Source organism: Pagrus major, chromosome 16, assembly GCF_040436345.1.
Source record: "Pagrus major chromosome 16, Pma_NU_1.0".
NCBI lineage: Eukaryota > Metazoa > Chordata > Actinopteri > Spariformes > Sparidae > Pagrus > Pagrus major.
Window position 1 is genome coordinate 5,909,534 of NC_133230.1, and position 17,275 is coordinate 5,926,808.

General features: G+C 43.5%; 1 protein-coding gene across 3 annotated transcripts; it reads right to left on the bottom strand.

The window, feature by feature from the left end:
- Window positions 1–186: 186 nt before the first annotated feature.
- On the bottom strand, window positions 187–15,335 carry LOC141010578 (guanine nucleotide-binding protein G(I)/G(S)/G(O) subunit gamma-2). 3 transcript variants are annotated; one of them, XM_073483609.1, is made up of 4 exons: window positions 15,200–15,335; window positions 6,208–6,284; window positions 2,078–2,201; window positions 188–1,365 (listed from the first exon to the last, which is right to left on the bottom strand). In XM_073483609.1, exons 3-4 carry the CDS (start codon window positions 2,162–2,164, stop codon window positions 1,237–1,239), a joined length of 216 nt encoding a protein of 71 aa, XP_073339710.1. In that variant the 5' UTR covers window positions 2,165–2,201; window positions 6,208–6,284; window positions 15,200–15,335; the 3' UTR covers window positions 188–1,236. The 3 variants fall into 3 exon arrangements, with proteins under 3 accessions (XP_073339712.1, XP_073339710.1, XP_073339711.1); XM_073483610.1 differs by lacking the exon at window positions 15,200–15,335 and adding an exon at window positions 13,897–13,962; XM_073483611.1 differs by lacking the exons at window positions 6,208–6,284; window positions 15,200–15,335 and having other exon boundaries at window positions 187–1,365; window positions 2,078–2,170.
- Between the last annotated feature and the right edge of the window lie 1,940 nt (window positions 15,336–17,275).

Below are 17,275 nucleotides of genomic sequence, written 5' to 3' on the forward strand. Positions count from 1 at the left end.
GTACTTTTGATACTTAAGTACATTTAATATCAGACAATAAGACTTTTACTCAAGTATTAATCGTATGAGCTGCTTCCACTTTTACCAAATTCATATTTTAAAGTCTTACTTCTACTCAAGTTTGACTTTTGGTTGCTCTCTAGAAAAAAAAATCCCGATGCCTCCTGCAGTTAATTATCTCATTAGCGATATAAGAAAGTTATTTCCTCAGTCTGCAAAGCTTCATGTTCGTCACCATTATAATTTATTTATATGCGAGAGACGTCCTCGTTGAGTCCGTAATGAATCATTCTTGTTTTTAATATAGCTTTGGCACTTCCAGATGGAGGCCGCCCCTGTTCCATACAAACTCCACATTAAAGGAAATAGAGAAGACTTTGTTTGTTTCATTTCATGCAAATAGTTAATGATACAAACACAAACATCCAGAACTCACAGCACAGCACAGTTTACTTGCTAGTCATTTTATACAAATAGTAGAAAGAGGGTTTGTATCTGAAGGAGACAAACTGCATCACATTTGCCAGATAGGTGTCGATACACAGAGACTTGATTTTCAGACAGAGAGAATCACAGAGTCGAATGTTTCAAACATCCCCATTTAAAAAAGCTTTCACTAACCTGTTGTAAGAAAAGAGTTAACAGAACTGTTTCAGTAAGCACGTACAGGTATAGAAAGATATCTAGTTGGTAGGTAAAGTTGAAATAAAACATAAAATAAACGACAACTTAAAAAAAAAAACATTCTAATAATCAGGTGGCGTATTTTTGTTTGCTGTCCTACGATTGCTCGACCCAGCCACGAACCATTTAACAGAACATCTGGAAGTCCCAACAGAACCACAACATATTTTTATTCTCATTTTATCTTATTTTTTGTTTTTGTTTTGTACACATCACAACCTGAAGACTTGGTGGGTTGACTGGGTGTCCATCATGCCTCTGGGTTATCATCCTCATCATCCTCATCCTCATCCTCATCATCCCTTTTTGTGTCATCTAAAAAGCACAGATCCCTTCAACATGCTGCAACACCCTTCAACAAAAAGCAATCACAACCCCTTTCATGGTTACATGTAAACTCTGTGGGTTTTTAATTTTTCGCACTCGTAAGGTGCCGTTCAAGAAAGGGGGCAATAATCGCCGTGCCCCTCCTACTAGAAGATTTCTACGTATTTTGAACGTCCTCGTTCAAAGTCCCACACTGAGCAGACTGCTGAAGGGCCCGTGCCGAGTTTACAGGATGGCACAGAAGAACTTCTTCTCCCTGAACGGGTTCTCTGAGGCCGGCACCGGCGATAGCAGAGGGTCCTCTTTGGCATGAGCTTCGCAGTATGACATTAAGTCTGCTGCTGCTTTTGACACCTGGAATCAAACAGACAAATAAATACAATTACTTGCTTTCTTGCCGAGAGTAAGATGAGTAGACTGACGCTATTCTCATGTGTGTATGTTCGATATGTAGCAGCTTGTTAGCTTAGCTTAGCTTAGCTTAAAAACTGCAAACAGGGAAACAGATCCAAAAAGCCCACCGTAAAAATATTTGGTTTTATACATCTGCTTCCTCACGGATTAAACAATAAAGAGATATTAAATGAGCTTTAAATGTGCAGGTAGGTCAGGCTAGCAGTTTCCCTCTGTTTCCAGTCTTTGTGCTAAGCAAAGCTAAGCTAAACACCTGCTGGATCCAGCTACATATTTATTGGACAGACATAAGAAGGTATAAGTAAATATTTTTCAATATATCACACTTTTTCTTGAGTATGGGGCCAGAGCAGGTGGCAGGGGTGGTGATTAGCCTAGCTTAGCATAAAGACAAAGTATTTACAGCATGTGTCTTCCACTGAAAAGAGCCCTCTTATATACAAAATATTAATTCAGATTACATACAGAGCATGCTAGCTGTTTCCCCCCTGTTTACAGTCTTTGAGCTAAGCTAAGATGAGCTAACCACCTGCTGGCTCCAGCTACATATTCAATTTACAGATATGAGAGTGGTATCAATCTAAAAAGAAAACCACCTGTAGTATTTATAAAGTAAATTCTCTGTCATTGTGGTCACTGTGTGTCTGCTCACCTTTATCCTGTCAATGTTAGCCTCCATCTTCAGCTGCTCCACCAGCTTCCTGGCTTGTGCGATGCTGGCCGTGTTATTGCTCGCCATGGGCGCTGTCAGTCAGGTCTCGTGTGCTGTGCTGTGCCTGCCGAGAAGAGAACCAGACTCAAACATCCCAAACATCACAGTTCACCCGCAAGCGTGACACTGATGAAGACGAGCACGATGATACAGCGGAGCATCTAAAGAGAGGCACTGGCAGCAGATGCCCTGTTTATTGTCACATGCCTGTGAAGACACACACACATACCAAAGACACAGGCATATTATTTATGGTGTCAGTTGCTAGGCAGCCTGTGACAGTGAGGGGGCGGCAGGGACGGTGGGAGGAGAGTGAGGGGGCAGCGCTTTGTCCAACTCTATATTTAAAAAAAGATAAACGGATAACTAACATAACTGGCTTCAAAAATGAAAAACCTCATACGTGCCTTCTCATACTTATCGACACTTTTTAGTAGCTGTGTCACACAAGGGCACACAAGTGTCAAGTCGAGCGTCTGCAGCGTGTGAAGGATGATGAATCGATAAATTGATGAAGTTTGTCTTTGATCCAAGGTAGGACAGGTCACCTCGCAGGCAGCGTGTATCACTGGTGTCCACACACAGTCAATAGGTGCCATCACAAAGCTTTATTTATAACTTTGTCTGAAACAAAGTTCACATTTGTCACATTTAACCTTCAAACTTCAGCCTCTACGATTTAGATAGTGCACTCCTTAGTGCTGTATCGTAGGCAACTGGACGTGTTTCAGTTTCTTGAAGACGTTTCACCTCTCATCCAAGAGGCTTCTTCAGTTCTGACTAACTGGAGGGGAGTTGCAGGCTTTTAAACCCTGCGTGGGAGTGTCGCTAGGGCTAGGTGAGCCCGGGTGTGGATGGTTGTTGCGCTGTCTGGGGAGGGAACTCAGTGCTGCATTGTAGGTGGGTGATAGGTTGTGTCGTAGGCCAGCTCCTCTGCTCAAAGACGGTTGTTCCAGTTTGACATAGACGGACTCTTTTACTCTTTCAAACTCTGAAACTCAGCGCTCACACGTGTCCTTAACGACTCTGTAAGGACACTCCCACGCAAGGTTCAAAAGCCTGCAACTCCCCTCCAGTTAGTTAGATCTGAAGAAGCCTCTTGGATGAGAGGTGAAACGTCTTCAAGAAAGTGAGACAAGTCAAGTTGCCAACGATATAGCACTTAGAAAAACTTGGTAATATTGCAATTTTGACTACATTTCAATTAATTGTGCAGCCCTAATACTAACCATGCAAACTGGATACTATACAGAGTATATGAATGATGAATGAAACCACAACTTAAAGAAGTCTCAGTAAGATGTTCCTTTAATTCGTCCGCACCGGTGCACAGTTTCAGTTCCCTGTCCTCAGATGCTCCTCTGGCTTTTATAACCTCTTTGATTAGATGGATCAAGCTGCGAGCGCTCTAAAACAGCGTGTGAAATCAATCTTCCCCGTGCCGCTCCCCCTCCGTCGTCCCTCTGCGTGCACTGTGGTCCGACTCAGTGTGTGGTTAAGACTGATCTCAGCGAGGTGCAGGAGCTGAGCCTGAATATTGATAACCCACGGTGGCACACCTGCTCATCAGGACGCTGAACTGCTGCAGGAATCTCCGCTGTCACAGCACACTGACACGAACGCCCGATGAACTGATCATCAGTTAAAACCTGCTCAGGGTCACCGGTTCCAGTTTGTCTGAGTGATTCACACATTTTTTAGGCCTGAAACATTTTCTCAGAACCGGGCTGGAAAATCTTGAATCATTATCAGTGCAAACCAGATGACAGTTGTGATTTATGAGCACAACCTGCAGCAGACGGCACAGTGTTAACAGCGTAACATAAACATTATGTTTTATAGTCGCTGCGGCAGAGGGAACCTGGATGTTCTCACGTAGACGAGCGCATCACCTTTTAGGGTCATGGTGCTGTAATTTAAAAAACTAAACCCAAAGCTTTTCTTTTCGCAGAAATACAGAAGAAAGAGACGTCGCAGAACAACTCCTGGGTCCAGACTAACTGTGTTTTGTCGGGTTAAAATACTAAAATCTGGTGACCCTCTGTGAAAGTCACATTCCTGCAAGTTGTTTTGTTTTATATGTCAGGTTCATAATGAATTACATACTTTTAAAAGACTTAGTTATGCACAATTATCTTGGGACTTACACACAAACCCCACTTTCGTCCCTCAACAAAATAAAAATAGGCCACAGTCTTACTACAAAGGTGTGATTGACAAGTAGAAATTAGTCTTTGGCGTCTTTCGTATCGAGGCCATAATATTGTTTCAACACTCGGGGGAGGCGTCGAAGCAGGGCAGCATATCATCAGACTATTGATAGGGAGCGATGTCACTCTTTAAGGTTTCTGGGATGTCTACGGCAAAAGTAGAGCCTTGTTCGTTACAGGAGATAATCAGACGCTGTGACACAATGGCCTGGTTTGAGTGGAATTGACAGGAGATGATGAGAGATGATGTTTTAAATAAATACCATAAAGGACGAATGGAAAAGTGTGTCTTTAGGGGCTAGAAGACACAGGAAGGAACACCCAGTTTTGATTGTGTTATATCTCAAGAGTTTGTCAAGTTCTTGGGAACATAAGACAATTTGCCACAGCAGCTATGGAAATTAAAGCGATCATGAGACACTCGATTTCTACAAATTGCTCAAAGTCAAACAAGCTCCCTCCAAAATAATAAGATTTTAAGAGCTGCCTGAGGAGAAACTTAACAAACGCACAAATCGGTTACGACAAATCCTCAATCATTCGAGTCTCCCTGTAAATTTGGCATTAAATGCTTGACAGTAAGTTGTTTTTCTCCTTGTAAAAAGGGTCAGTTTGTTGAGGCGTCACTGGACCAGCCTGTCTGTGTTCGTGTCCACAGTGCTTCCTTCCTCCCAGCAGCTGTTTGAACACGTTGTTTTTAATCTGATTTGTCCATTTGCACGAACATTAACATTTTATTGACGGTAAACATGTCAGATTTTGAAGATACCAAGAAAAGAAACTAATACAGGCTACTTCTTTGTTGGCCTGTGGAGAAAGATCCCAGACTCCCTTTAAAAAACCCAAATTTTTGAGAGTTGTTGCGCAATGGGAAACTTTATAAACTTTGTGAAGTGCAGTTTACAACATGTTCTTCACTATTTGGGCCTTCTTGTTAATTCGGCAAAGTTATACATCAAGATAAGTTGTGTAAAAACGTTGTATGCATTGATGTTGCTTGCATATAGAGCAGGGAGGTTAGATCCCAACACAGGTGGTCACTCGAGACACATGTTTATGCCAGGTGTGACGGGCTTAAAGCTGTCCACTCGTGATCGGATCACTCAGGACAGATGTTGATAACAGGTCTGATTTCCCTCCTGTGTTCATTTTGTGTTTTTGTTCACTTACATTTTTTAACAAATGCAAACTTGCCTGTGCAAAACATGTAAAGAAGAAAAAAAAAAGCAGAACATAAAACATGTTGGAGGCTATTCAGCAGAGCTGTCACTGTATCTACAGAGTCATTTTCCTGCTCATTGTCGTTGGAGCGTGCGAAAATGCCACGCTGACATTTTCATATCTGGACAGGGAGGGCGAGGAGACGGATGCCCATGCATGTGTCGACTCTAGGAAGAAGAGCTGGTACCTTGAAGGCAACTGAAAGGGTTTAATGAACAATGAACAGAGTAGACTGTTCCCTCTCTTGTTTCATTCTGCTTTTGGAGATGCTTTTCTGATTGTCGTTGGTTCTGTTTTGTGTAGTTTCACCTCTTTGACAGTATATCACGAAGCCTCTTGTGCTTCTTTCCTTCCTATCTGTCAGCTGCCCAAAATACCTTCCTGAGATGTTGCACATGGTGTCAACATGCTGATAACTGTGACATCGCAACAGGCGGCGATAAATAATGCATTCAGATGGACACGGGCCTGTTACTGTGGAAAGCTGTGATGCCGAAACTCTTTCCCATTGCACAATTTGCACCGGTTTCCAAGCAAGGCCGAGGGCTGTGACGTCACCGACCACTCGTGCTGCGATATGAAACTGATTTTAACCGATATCAACACGCTACGGCACCTCCCCCTCTTGTCTTGACTTACCTTGTCTGCTTACTCCTCCGCACTCTGCCCTGGTGTCTGCCTGCAGTTCAGTCAGCAGTTCACGTCCGCCCGACTCTCTGCGAACAGAGAAACACAGATAAAGAGTGTGAGAATCGGAGGCAGAAGCTCCGCACATTCCAGATAAATTACGCAGAGGCTCGCGTATGTCGCTGCTGACTTCTGATCACTGTGTCAGAATGTCACGCTCCATCGAGGAAGCAAACTACAGAGGAAGATGCATGTGAGAACTTAATTGAGGGGATAAATTACTTTAAAAGGAAGAGTTCAGGATTGCTGAGAGTTAGAGGAGAAGGTTGATACCACTCTCGTGTCTGTCAGCCAGGAGATGGTTATCTCAGTTCTGCGTAAAGAATGGATTGTGGGCTGGACTACTTCAGAAAGTCAGAACCCTCAACTGAGAAATAATCCCAGTTGTTTCCTTCTGTTCATCCAGTCTTTATGCTAAGCTAAGCTAACAGGCTCCTGGCACCACCTTCCTGTAGCGTCAATCTTCTCATCAAACTCAAAAAGGGCAGAGCAATCAGTTCCTTTAAGTTGAGCTTCTGCTGGTGCCGACCCATTCACCTCTCCTCCTCTTCCTCCCTTACTCTGGGCGAACAGATCCATTCTTGCCTCTGACAAATGGGCCAATTACCCTGCATGAGCAGATCTGCAGAGGACGGGAGAATCCACCCATCGTAAATCACGGCACGGCTCGCAACGCTAAACCAACGTTACAGCGAAGGCAACCATTAACGAAAGCTCGACAACAGCGGCCGAACCCCTGAGCCAAAGTATGCTAACAACGTGGAAACTGCTTAGAGTTTAAAAAGCAAACAAAAAGGAGAGCAGGATGTCTCACTGTAGCGTATTGTCACCACTCCTGATTCAACAACAGACATTAATCTTTGCTGTTACAGCATGTTGTACAAGTGGTACAATCATTTCTATCAGTGCAGTGATTCTTAAACTAGTGTGTACTAGTGTGAAGGATACTAAATTCAGGTTTTTTAGATAATAATATGCTTTTAACATGTTTTTCTACATTTAAAAAATGTGCCAAAGTCCTCAGATATTAAATGTTGCAAACAAGAACTTTGTCTGCACAAAACATTATATAATTGGCATCATTTTTATTTAAATCTGAAGCAATCAATCAGAAATATGTTAAGAAGATTATGAATTTGACCAGAGTTGGATGCGGTTTTGAATAAACCATGCTCAGGACACATTTTGGTCATTACTAAAAATGTCTTAGGTCTCACTTTTGATAGAGAAACTAGAAAAAATACATAAGCAATCATGTGCATCTGCTTCTATAAATCACTTTCATATGAAACCCACATAATCTTGCATTATTTCATCAAGACACTGTTCGTGCTTCAGGACGGTTAATATGTAAAGCACAGTGTGACCCAGTGACAACAAACCACCGTTATTGACTTTCTCTCTCCTGCTGACAGATGAGCTCAAGACGGCAAACAAAAGTCAGAGTCACATGACCTGTAACTTGTGACATGACGAGTTTTATTTGCTCGCAGCACGTGTTCGCTCTCACAGGCATCCGGCTCGTCGCTCATCAGGACTCACAGTTACAGCTGGGAAGTTCCCAGAAAAACTAACTAACAATCGTCTGTTGTTTGTTTGTTTGCGGGTGGTTTGGAGGTTGTGGAGATGACAGTAAGGTTTTATAACGGTGGAGTGTTTTCTGTTCATGATTCGATTGATTTTGTCCATCGTTCCTGCCAAACACTGCTTTCTAAAGTCTGCATTCATTTGTTTCAGAGATACATTATCAGTACGTGGTAATGCAATTCTGAGATCCTGATACAATCAATATTTTCACGAACAATGGATCAGTTGACTGCATATATGTGAAAGGTTTCACTCGTAGTGTTGAACCCCACATCACTCTACGGGGTATTTCTAGCATCTTCCAGCTGGTTCATTAAAACCCACTGCCATACCTGCACAGCAGCACAAGGCAGGCAGACAACAGGTAGCGGCTAGTGTGTGAACATAGTGAAGTATTTAGCTGTGAGCTAAAACACAGTGACTTTTGGACTTATGTCATCAGGTGACTCTAAATTAAATGATAAGTTCACCCATAAATCAAAATTGAGTCATTATCTAGTCGCCCTCCTGCTGATGGGAAGTCGGGTGAAGTTTTGTAGTCCTCAAAACATTTATGGACCTTTACAGCAAAACAGTGTTGCAGCATCCTCCTAAACAACTGAAGTGGGTGAACTAATCCTTTAATAATAATGTCGCTCCATATATGCCAGATGAGCCATTAAGAAACGTTTTGCTAAAAAGCGTCGTTGTTGTGTTCAGAGTTTGTTTGTGCTCCCCGAAGAGGCCAGAAAACAGCAGATTTAAGGAGCGAGATCTTGCAAACACACACAAAAAAAGTCCTTTAACTCGATCAAGGAAGAATTACTCATAGGTCTACACTGCATAACAATGTGGCTTAAATGTTACCGTCTGTCCTTAAAAAAGAAAAAAGCTGAATTTGATTTCCCTGCAGCAGTGAGATCTCTTTGTTTTGTCTTCATGCTTTGGCAACATGTTTCTCTAAAGTATCTTGAACTGAAGTAAAAAAAAAACAGAAAGATGCACTACGGGACGCGACTGGTGATCCATTTCTCTCCTGTGTTCCAGCCTTCTGCTTCCCATCCCTCCCTCGGTGGCGGACAGGTGTTCAGTGATGGGACTAAAACACCCCCAGCACGCTCCGCCCTGCTGCTAACACCGACGAATCAATCTGACCCCCTCCGCCATCCTTCCCCTGCCATTTGGAGCCGTTTTGAACCCCTTCCTCAGGGTTTTCGGGGGGTCTGTGTTCATGACGAGGGCCTCCACAGATGTGATTATAGCTGCTGCTCGACTCTGGGTGTCGCTGACTTAGAGGGTGATTAAGCCCCGCAGGAAACATCCTGGTGAGGAAAATATAATTCCTGGCCTGTCGAGAATGATGATCTCTCACGCACTCTGACACACGCTGACTCTCCCTCCCCCTTTTCTCCCTCTTTGTCTTTCTGTTATTATCATATTTTTTTTACGGCATCCAAAGAGATAAATTAAGGCAGCCAGGCAGGGAGTGCTTCGTCCTCTGTGATGCCCAGGGTGTGAAATCAGAGCGTGGTAATTAAAAATCTGTCCTTAGCTCAGCCATCTGGACCCTGGAGAGCCGGTGATTAACCTGCAAGGGTCTGCAGGGAGGCGAGGAGGCAGGATGGGACCCCCGCTCGGAGATAAGCGAGGCTAAGTTGCGAGGGCTGCTGAGGCCTACTGTTGCTTTGAATGTCAAGTTTTGTTTTCTCACTCTACACATGTGCAGTTCTCAATGATAACGATGGAAGATTTACCACTTAGGAATCTTTGTGAACCGACCCTTTAAAAACTGGGATGCTTCTTTGTTCATCACACACAAAAAAAACCCTCCTGACTCCAATTTTGTTACTGTAAAAGCTGACTCGATCCTTTTCGGTGCTGACTGAGTCGTTTCTTTTATGTGTTTTACTACAAAAACCCACAGAAGAAATACGAAACCTCATTGCAGATTCTCAAAAATGCAAGCTTGTTTTTTTCAGCAGTGGTGCTTGAGCATGCAGAAACACTGGCGCACATGCAGAAAGTTCAGTCATCAAGTCACCCTCAGATGTCCCAAGTGTGCAGTAGGACAATGAGGTACAGTCTGCGATGTCACCGTGAAGGGCACACTCAGCTTTATACAGTCATAAACTGGTCGGAGAGGTTACGTAGAATGAGGATAAATTAATTTATAAAAAGGAAAAAAGTTCATCAGATAAAAGAGGCCGAGATGTGACTGTAATATCTTCTCCCAGAGAATCTTTCACAGCGACCGCAGCAAGCTGAAGTAACATAAAACTGACCTCCGGAGTTATTAATGAACACGATCAAGAGGATATTGACTATTGAATGTAATACAGCACGGACGTACTGCCCTTGAATAGGAGAAAGGACACCCCTCCCTGAGCACACAAAGAGATAGGACGCAGAGAGCAGCGCTGTCAGGCAATGATTGTCTGGGGAGATGACGCTGAGTGTGACAGCTGAGCGTCCTTCTCCATCACTATTTCTGTCTCTGAGGCGGCATCAGACCAGGACCTCGAGCCGACCTCCGGGATCGCATCACAGCAGCCTCATACACCCCATTATACAGAGATGGTATACTCAAGAGGTTTAAATGTGAAGGCATCTGTTGCTTAATTTGGTCAACTGCTGGTCTTTCAGTTTTCAAATGTACATGAGTTACAAGGAGGGATGCTTAGAAACTGCCTATGCCAGGTTTTTAACGCTCAGCATCTTTTATAAAACGAATGTAAGCATATTTTTATGAATGAGGCCCCTGACGTTGTGCTCATTGATGTTTTTTCACAGAGAAACAGTCAAACAATCATATTTTTGTCGGTGGAATTAAGAATGGGCACATTACTTTCCTGCACAGTCATTTTGGACAATAATAGTTGCTTTTGTATACGACCACTCCTTCGAACACGGTAGAAGATATAGACCACCTTCATGTGTTATGTTTCTTATTCCTCTTTCCTTCCTTGTGACGCTGCCTCTCGGTCAGACCACGACCACCCGTGAATATTCGATTAGCCCGGACATCTGTGCCACCCCCAGCATGCCCTGCCCACCCTGCCATCTTAGAGATAGTGGTGTGTGTGTGTGTGTGTGTGTGTGTGTGTGTGTGTTGGTGGAGGGTTAATCTAGGTCCCAGAAGGGGGGAGGGGAGAAGGCAGTGGCCCAGGAAATGATGCATCCTCTGGGAGTCAAGGAGGCAGCAGGGAGGAGGCTTATTGCTCCAGGGAGCACAAATGTGGTCTATTATGTTTATTAAATCAAACGATGAAGGCCTGGCATGTTTCTTTCTTTGTGACATTAAAGCAGCGACCAAGTGGTTTTTCTTTTCCTCAAACGTTTAAAGACTCATGTTTAAAACCTTTTGTGTGCGTTATGTAACAGCAGCGTAGTTGGTGGGGTGGAAACAATGCGTGTCACTGCTGTCACGGGGACAGCTACAGACTTTAGATGAAATAAACGCATGTGTTTTAGTGCAGTCAGGGTGGAAAATTAACACCAGCGACAAGTCAAATAATACTGGTGAATATTGGCTGTGAGTGAGAGGGTTGTTTTAAATTCCTCCAGACAACTTTGGCAGGAAACCAGCCATCATGCGGAGCTTCTTTTCCATAATCTCGACTGTGGTCGCCAAGTTTAAAAGGTTAACTTCCTGCCCAAGTTTGTCACAGATTATAGTTTCACCAGCTTTTGTGTACATTAAGATCTATTCTCCGTGCATTAACTGTGAGGACTCAGCGGTATTTGTGCATTTGCCTTGAGTGAGGAGGCATAAACATACTTTTCCTCTGGAATCAATCGGCATGCCAAGAATAACACGGCCAGACTCCTGGGCTGTTAACAATATTACAAACATCCGGGCTTGTTTAGATTCTGCTGAGAGCGTGAGTGTGCTGCTCGGACGGTTTCAGACCATGACTTGCTCAAACTGTGGGTTTGGCTGAAAGTAATGAAAGTGTATCTGCTGTGGGGAAGATTTAACACGTCATACATTTCATCCACGTTGTCAGAAACATTTGTAGCTGATGCTTCCACAGGTGAAGACTTGAGAGACTCAGAATAAAGTCAGACATAAGTCACAAATATGCTGACTTAGACTTGACTGTTCAGAGACTTTACCCCCTACAGACAAAGATACTTGAGATTTAAGAGCTGCGCTTGAGTCATAGTTAAGTTTCAAACAAGGGCTTGAGTGCTTTGAGAATAATAACACTTAAGTTTCATGTTTGCTGTAAAGCTTTGAGACCCTTCTTACGACTTCATAGAGCATGACTTGAGACTTGCCATGATCCTCTTAGACTTGGGACTTGGACTCGGGCCAGACTTAAGTCACAAAAATAGGACTTGGAACTTAACTTTGACTTGACAATTGTGAGACTTGATTCATAAAAAGATTCAAAGCTTATGTTTTGAGGTCACAGACCTGAGGCTTGACTGAAGACTTAGTTGAACAAGACTTGGGACTTGATTCAAACTGGAGTCCAACTTAAGAATGAGGACTTGGACCTCCCTAAAGGCTTGACTTGACTTGAGCAACAACAAGAAAGTCGCATGCTTTACCCTCGAGGACTCAAGACTTGTTTGGACAAGAATTGTGACAAAAGGTTAAAATGAAGTTCTGGTAGATTTGAGGCATTCATTCAAGTTTGACTGAGAGTATCACGACGAACCGTATGGTTTGTCACACAGAACCATCTGGAAAGATGGTTCATCGGTCTGTCAACATCTATCATGAGCTGACTTCAACCAGTCAGACCAAATGTTGGAGAGAGCTACCACCAGCAGAACCTGAAGTCAGTTGGAAGAGAGCAAGAACATGTTTTCCGTAGAGAAAAGCTTTCAGTGACGTTCTTTGCTCTTCTTTCAATGAAATATACTCTCCAGTTCTGATATGACTGATGCTATGGCAGCATTTACTAATCCTTTCAATCGTAAACTTAAAACCTGACTTCAGACTTGGTTGGACAAGACTTGAAACTTGATTCGAACTTGAGTCCAACTTAAGTAACAAAAAAATGAGGACTAGGAACTTCACTAGGCCTGACTGCAGTGAGACTCTACATGCTTGAGTCGACTGAAGCCTTAAACACAAAAACAAGAACTTTCACAAAGTCTCATGTTTTACCCTCGAGGACTCAGGACTTTTTTGGAAAAGGACACTTTAAAAACATACTTGGCAGGTACTTGGACAAACCATCTGACTATCACCATCTATCACGGCTAACTCCAACCAGTAAGATCAACAGCAGGAAAGCGCTACCAACGAAATCAGTCAGGGACGAGCGAAAACGTTTTTTGCAGATAAAACCTTCAGTGTGTTCTTTGCTCTCCGATTCTGATACAACTGATGTTACGCTAATCTCTTGAGGAGCCACCAAACAACAAACAGTCGTTTCTCTTCCGGATCGTCACACCCAAACCACGCTCGTAGCCGCCAGTGGTTCCTCAAAGTCCACTGATTGATTGAAACATTGTGGTTCGGTCACAAGTGCATAGCTTGAGGTCTGGTGAGATGGATTTGCGAGATCATATGATCTTACGGATCCAGCTGCCTTGCACAGTGTGCAACTGTGAGTGCTGTGGGACTCGCTTCCCAAAATACTTCACTTGACTTGTGACTTGAAAGCAAAAACATTCAAATCTCAATTTTTGCATTCAAGACTTGAGACTCTATGAAGACTTGGACTCGAGTCAGATTTAAACAAACGATGAAGACTTGGAGCTTCACTTGGACTTGACTCTGTAAAGAGTTTGCTCACGTTAACTCAAGTTTCACATTTCGCCTTCAAGGACTACAGACTTTAGTTGAGACCTTGTTGGATAAGACTTGAGGCAAGACTGGACTTGACTGCTACGAGATTTAACTAACTAGAGTCTTGAAATCCAAAATATTCAAGTTCTAAAGACTTGTGACTTGACTTGTTCTTTCCCCCAAAAGACTCAAAAACTGCACCGGATGCTCTCATCCAACCACAGCACGGCTGAATAAGCTTAAAACCAAAAATCAACACTGTCAGAAGCAAACAGGTGCAGCGAGTACAAAGGTCGAAGCCTTCAGTGCGACATTATCCTTCCTACCTCGTGTTACCTTCCCTCTGAACACTCGAACATCTCTGAGAAACAAGTTGGTCTGTTTGAAAGTACGATGAGGAAGCTTCACACAGGCCAGGCTTCACACAGGCCAGACTTCAGCAGGCGAGAACTGCTCACACTTTGGCCTGACTTGGATTTTCTTGGACGAAGGCAGTGATGGGAGTGTTGAGGTCAGAGTGGTCAGTAAGGCGTGGATGGCTGCTCATTCTTTCTCACTTGTCTTTCGCGTCATTCCTCCCTAACTCCCTCCATGCTTTCTATCTGCAACACTCACACTCTTCCGGAAAAACTCTCAAGGTTTTTGATGTTTCTTGTTTATCCCGTGATACTTTTTTTTCGAGCTGCTCTTCTAGTCTCAACATCGCCGTGTGTGAAACAATCTGTGGCCTTGGAGCAGCTTGCCTTGGAGATACAGTACAGACGTGAGCTCTTGCGTAATTGTGACTCGCTGTGTTGCGTTTGTAACACGCCTGTATATGTAACACACGAGCACATGATAGGATGGTTTTTAATGAGTTGTACGTGACGATGCCTTCGTGTGACGAGCTACGAGTGGCAAAAACAGCACGTCTTTCTCAGTTTTCCTGCGAATGCACTCCCTGTCAGCGACTGTGTCTGTCTATGAGCAACATAAAAACACCCACCCCCCCTCCACCACCACCCCCACCCCCTCCTCTCCCAGCCATCTGCCTGATACAACCACTACATGGACCTTGTGTGTGGTCGACTCCTTTCTCCTCGCGGTACTGAGGGCAAGAATGGCAAAAAAAACCTCACAGGAGGCTGTCGGGATTCTCTCGACTGCCACATCTCCCCCTTTTCATCCTTCTCTTTCGCTCTCTTTTTCATCCCCTCTGCTCGTGCAAATATCCCCTGAAACAGATGCCCTTAATTCCTCTGGCTCACCATTATAAGATCTGCCCAATCCTGGGGGAAGGAAGAAGGAGGGAGGAAGAAGAGAAGGGAGAAGAGAGTCCTTTCTCTTATTATTCCCCCTTCACATATACACATGTATGAAAGGATGTACGAGATAGGGAAAGCAGTTCACCTGACAGCCAGGAGGTTTTTTTTTTAAGAGATTTGAGAGGGAGGAGGGGATTCCATGATGTAAACCAGCCAGTGGCATCAATCTCGCCCCTCGAGCGCTGACAAAACGACAGCGTGGAAATGAAAAACCCCCCTCCTCCTCTGGAACACACCCTGTTTAGGATGCGATTAACCCAGATGCCACCAAAAGAGAAGAATTCAATTAACCCGCCCCTTAAAAAAAAAAATTTAAAAATCCTACCTTTTTTATGTGTCTGTGAGGCCAAACACATCCAGTCCTGTGGAGTAGTATCCACGCGCTCTAGTCTCTTTCTGTCTGTCACACACAAACACACACACACACACACTCACACAGCCAGTCAGTCAGTCAGTCAGAGAGGCAGGCGAGCACATCCACACAACACACACTCCTCTCTGTATGCCTCTCCCTCTCTGCTCCAGCTGAGATACTCCCTGCCTCCCTCCTTCTCGCTGTTGCTCTGAGTCTCCACCCTTCAGCCAAACGCTCAGGCTGCAAGAAAAACTACCCTCCTCCTCCTCCTCTTCCTCCTCCTCCCTCCCTCTCTCTTTCTGTCTTTCTCTGCTATCTGGACACACTCCCTCCATCTCCCAAAGGTCCACAGGAAAAGCCTTGACTGTCTCTCTAAACACCTTCAGTAAACAAATGCATAGCAGGAAAGCTGACAGTCTGGACTAGCTGGATTTCCATCTTGATAAATATTCAGACGGGCGCTTGCGGCTCACTTTTCTGCCTTCCTCACTCACATTAACGTCACATTTTCCTGCCCGGTGAACGTTACTTCGTATGATTTCAGGCTTTGCATGAGAAAAACTCATTCAAACCTCAAAAACAACAACAACAACAACATCCTGCACTGCACACACGACATGTTCTCTGCCAGAGCTTTAATCTTTAGACCACTTGTATATTACAGTGAAGGCATCAAAGACTGAAACAAAAAGAGAAAGACGCTCCCAGCAACTGTTCAGCAAAGTTGGAACAACACGCGTAAACAAACAGCGTGGCGCACACACAGCTCTTTCACATCTGAGTGTTTACGCACAGGGTTTTCTGCATGTACAGGATACACTCGATTAAAGGCGAGATCAACAAGATCAAGTGTGTGAGTGTATGCATGCAGCTGAGGAGAGTTGTTACCTTCACCAAGGGTGTTTTTACTCTCATACATACGTTCTTATGTTTGTGAATTGCTTTGCTTATAACAAGTAAGAAATGTATTTTTCTGGATTTCTTTGTTCTTCCACTGTGGAAGAAAAATGCCGCTTCAAAACTAAGTAAAAGTACAAAATGAAAATGTGTTTCTGCTTGTGTTAAGTTTAAAAATCTGCCAGTTAAACAAGTGAAAATTGTCTAGAAACAAGTGTCCTAAATATAACTGAAAAAAACACATGCTAGTTGATCGTGTCTGATATTAAAGCAGCTACAAGGAATCATTTTTAATTGATTCTGGCGCCCCCTGTGGACACAAGCAGTAGTGTCCCCACTGCCTCCTGTCCAAAGATCTTGATTTGCAGGATGCATGACGATGAGGTAATGTATCTACTTCTCTTATCCACCATTTTGATTGTTTTTAGCCATGCTAGTATACTTTCTGACATTACTATCATCCTCACCTGTATATTTTGCTCAGCTTTAATTCACAATTGTTAGTGTGCAAACAAAATAAAATGATTAACATTGTAAAAATATTCTACCTGGTAAACATCAGCACATTAGCATTGTTATTATGACTATGTTAGCATGCTGAAATTAGCCTTTAGCTGAGCTCAAACTACTGCTACACCTAAAAACAGCTTCCCAGAGTAGTTGTCGACTCTTGTTTAAACCTTCCTCCAAGTTTCATCCAACCTACTTTAAATATTTAAATAAGCCTGTGTGATGGTTTCATTTGCTGGAAACTGTCATAAACCATTGACCACATCCACACGCAGAAATCCTGCAAACAAAACTCACTTTTGTGTATTTTATATTTAAAAGCTTCCTAGTTTGTGATGTTTGTCTTGCACACTGCTGACTATCTATCCATCTGTGTTTGTACAAGCATACTGTACATCTGCTTTCATGCATGTTCGTGCTCTGCCTGCAGGGAGATTCGGCTCAGCGTTACTCATCCTCGCCCTACTGTCTGAACCGAACGCCATGTTTTCTATGAATCACACTTTCCTCAGCTCCATTCATGCAGCTGTTATTCTCCGTGAAACTTACAGCAACAGTGCACGTTCAAGGAAAGACTCAGACAGAGGAGGAGGAGGAGGAGGAGGAAGATGGAGAATTAATGAGTCATGGTTCCTTTGG

Coding starts and splice junctions, on each gene's coding strand:
- LOC141010578 (XM_073483611.1), bottom strand. CDS start 2,164: ATGGCGAGCAATAACACGGCCAGCATCGCACAAGCCAGGAAGCTGGTG. Junction 1,366..2,077: donor CTAACATTGACAGGATAAAG/GTGAGCAGACAC, acceptor GTTTGATTCCAG/GTGTCAAAAGCAGCAGCAGA.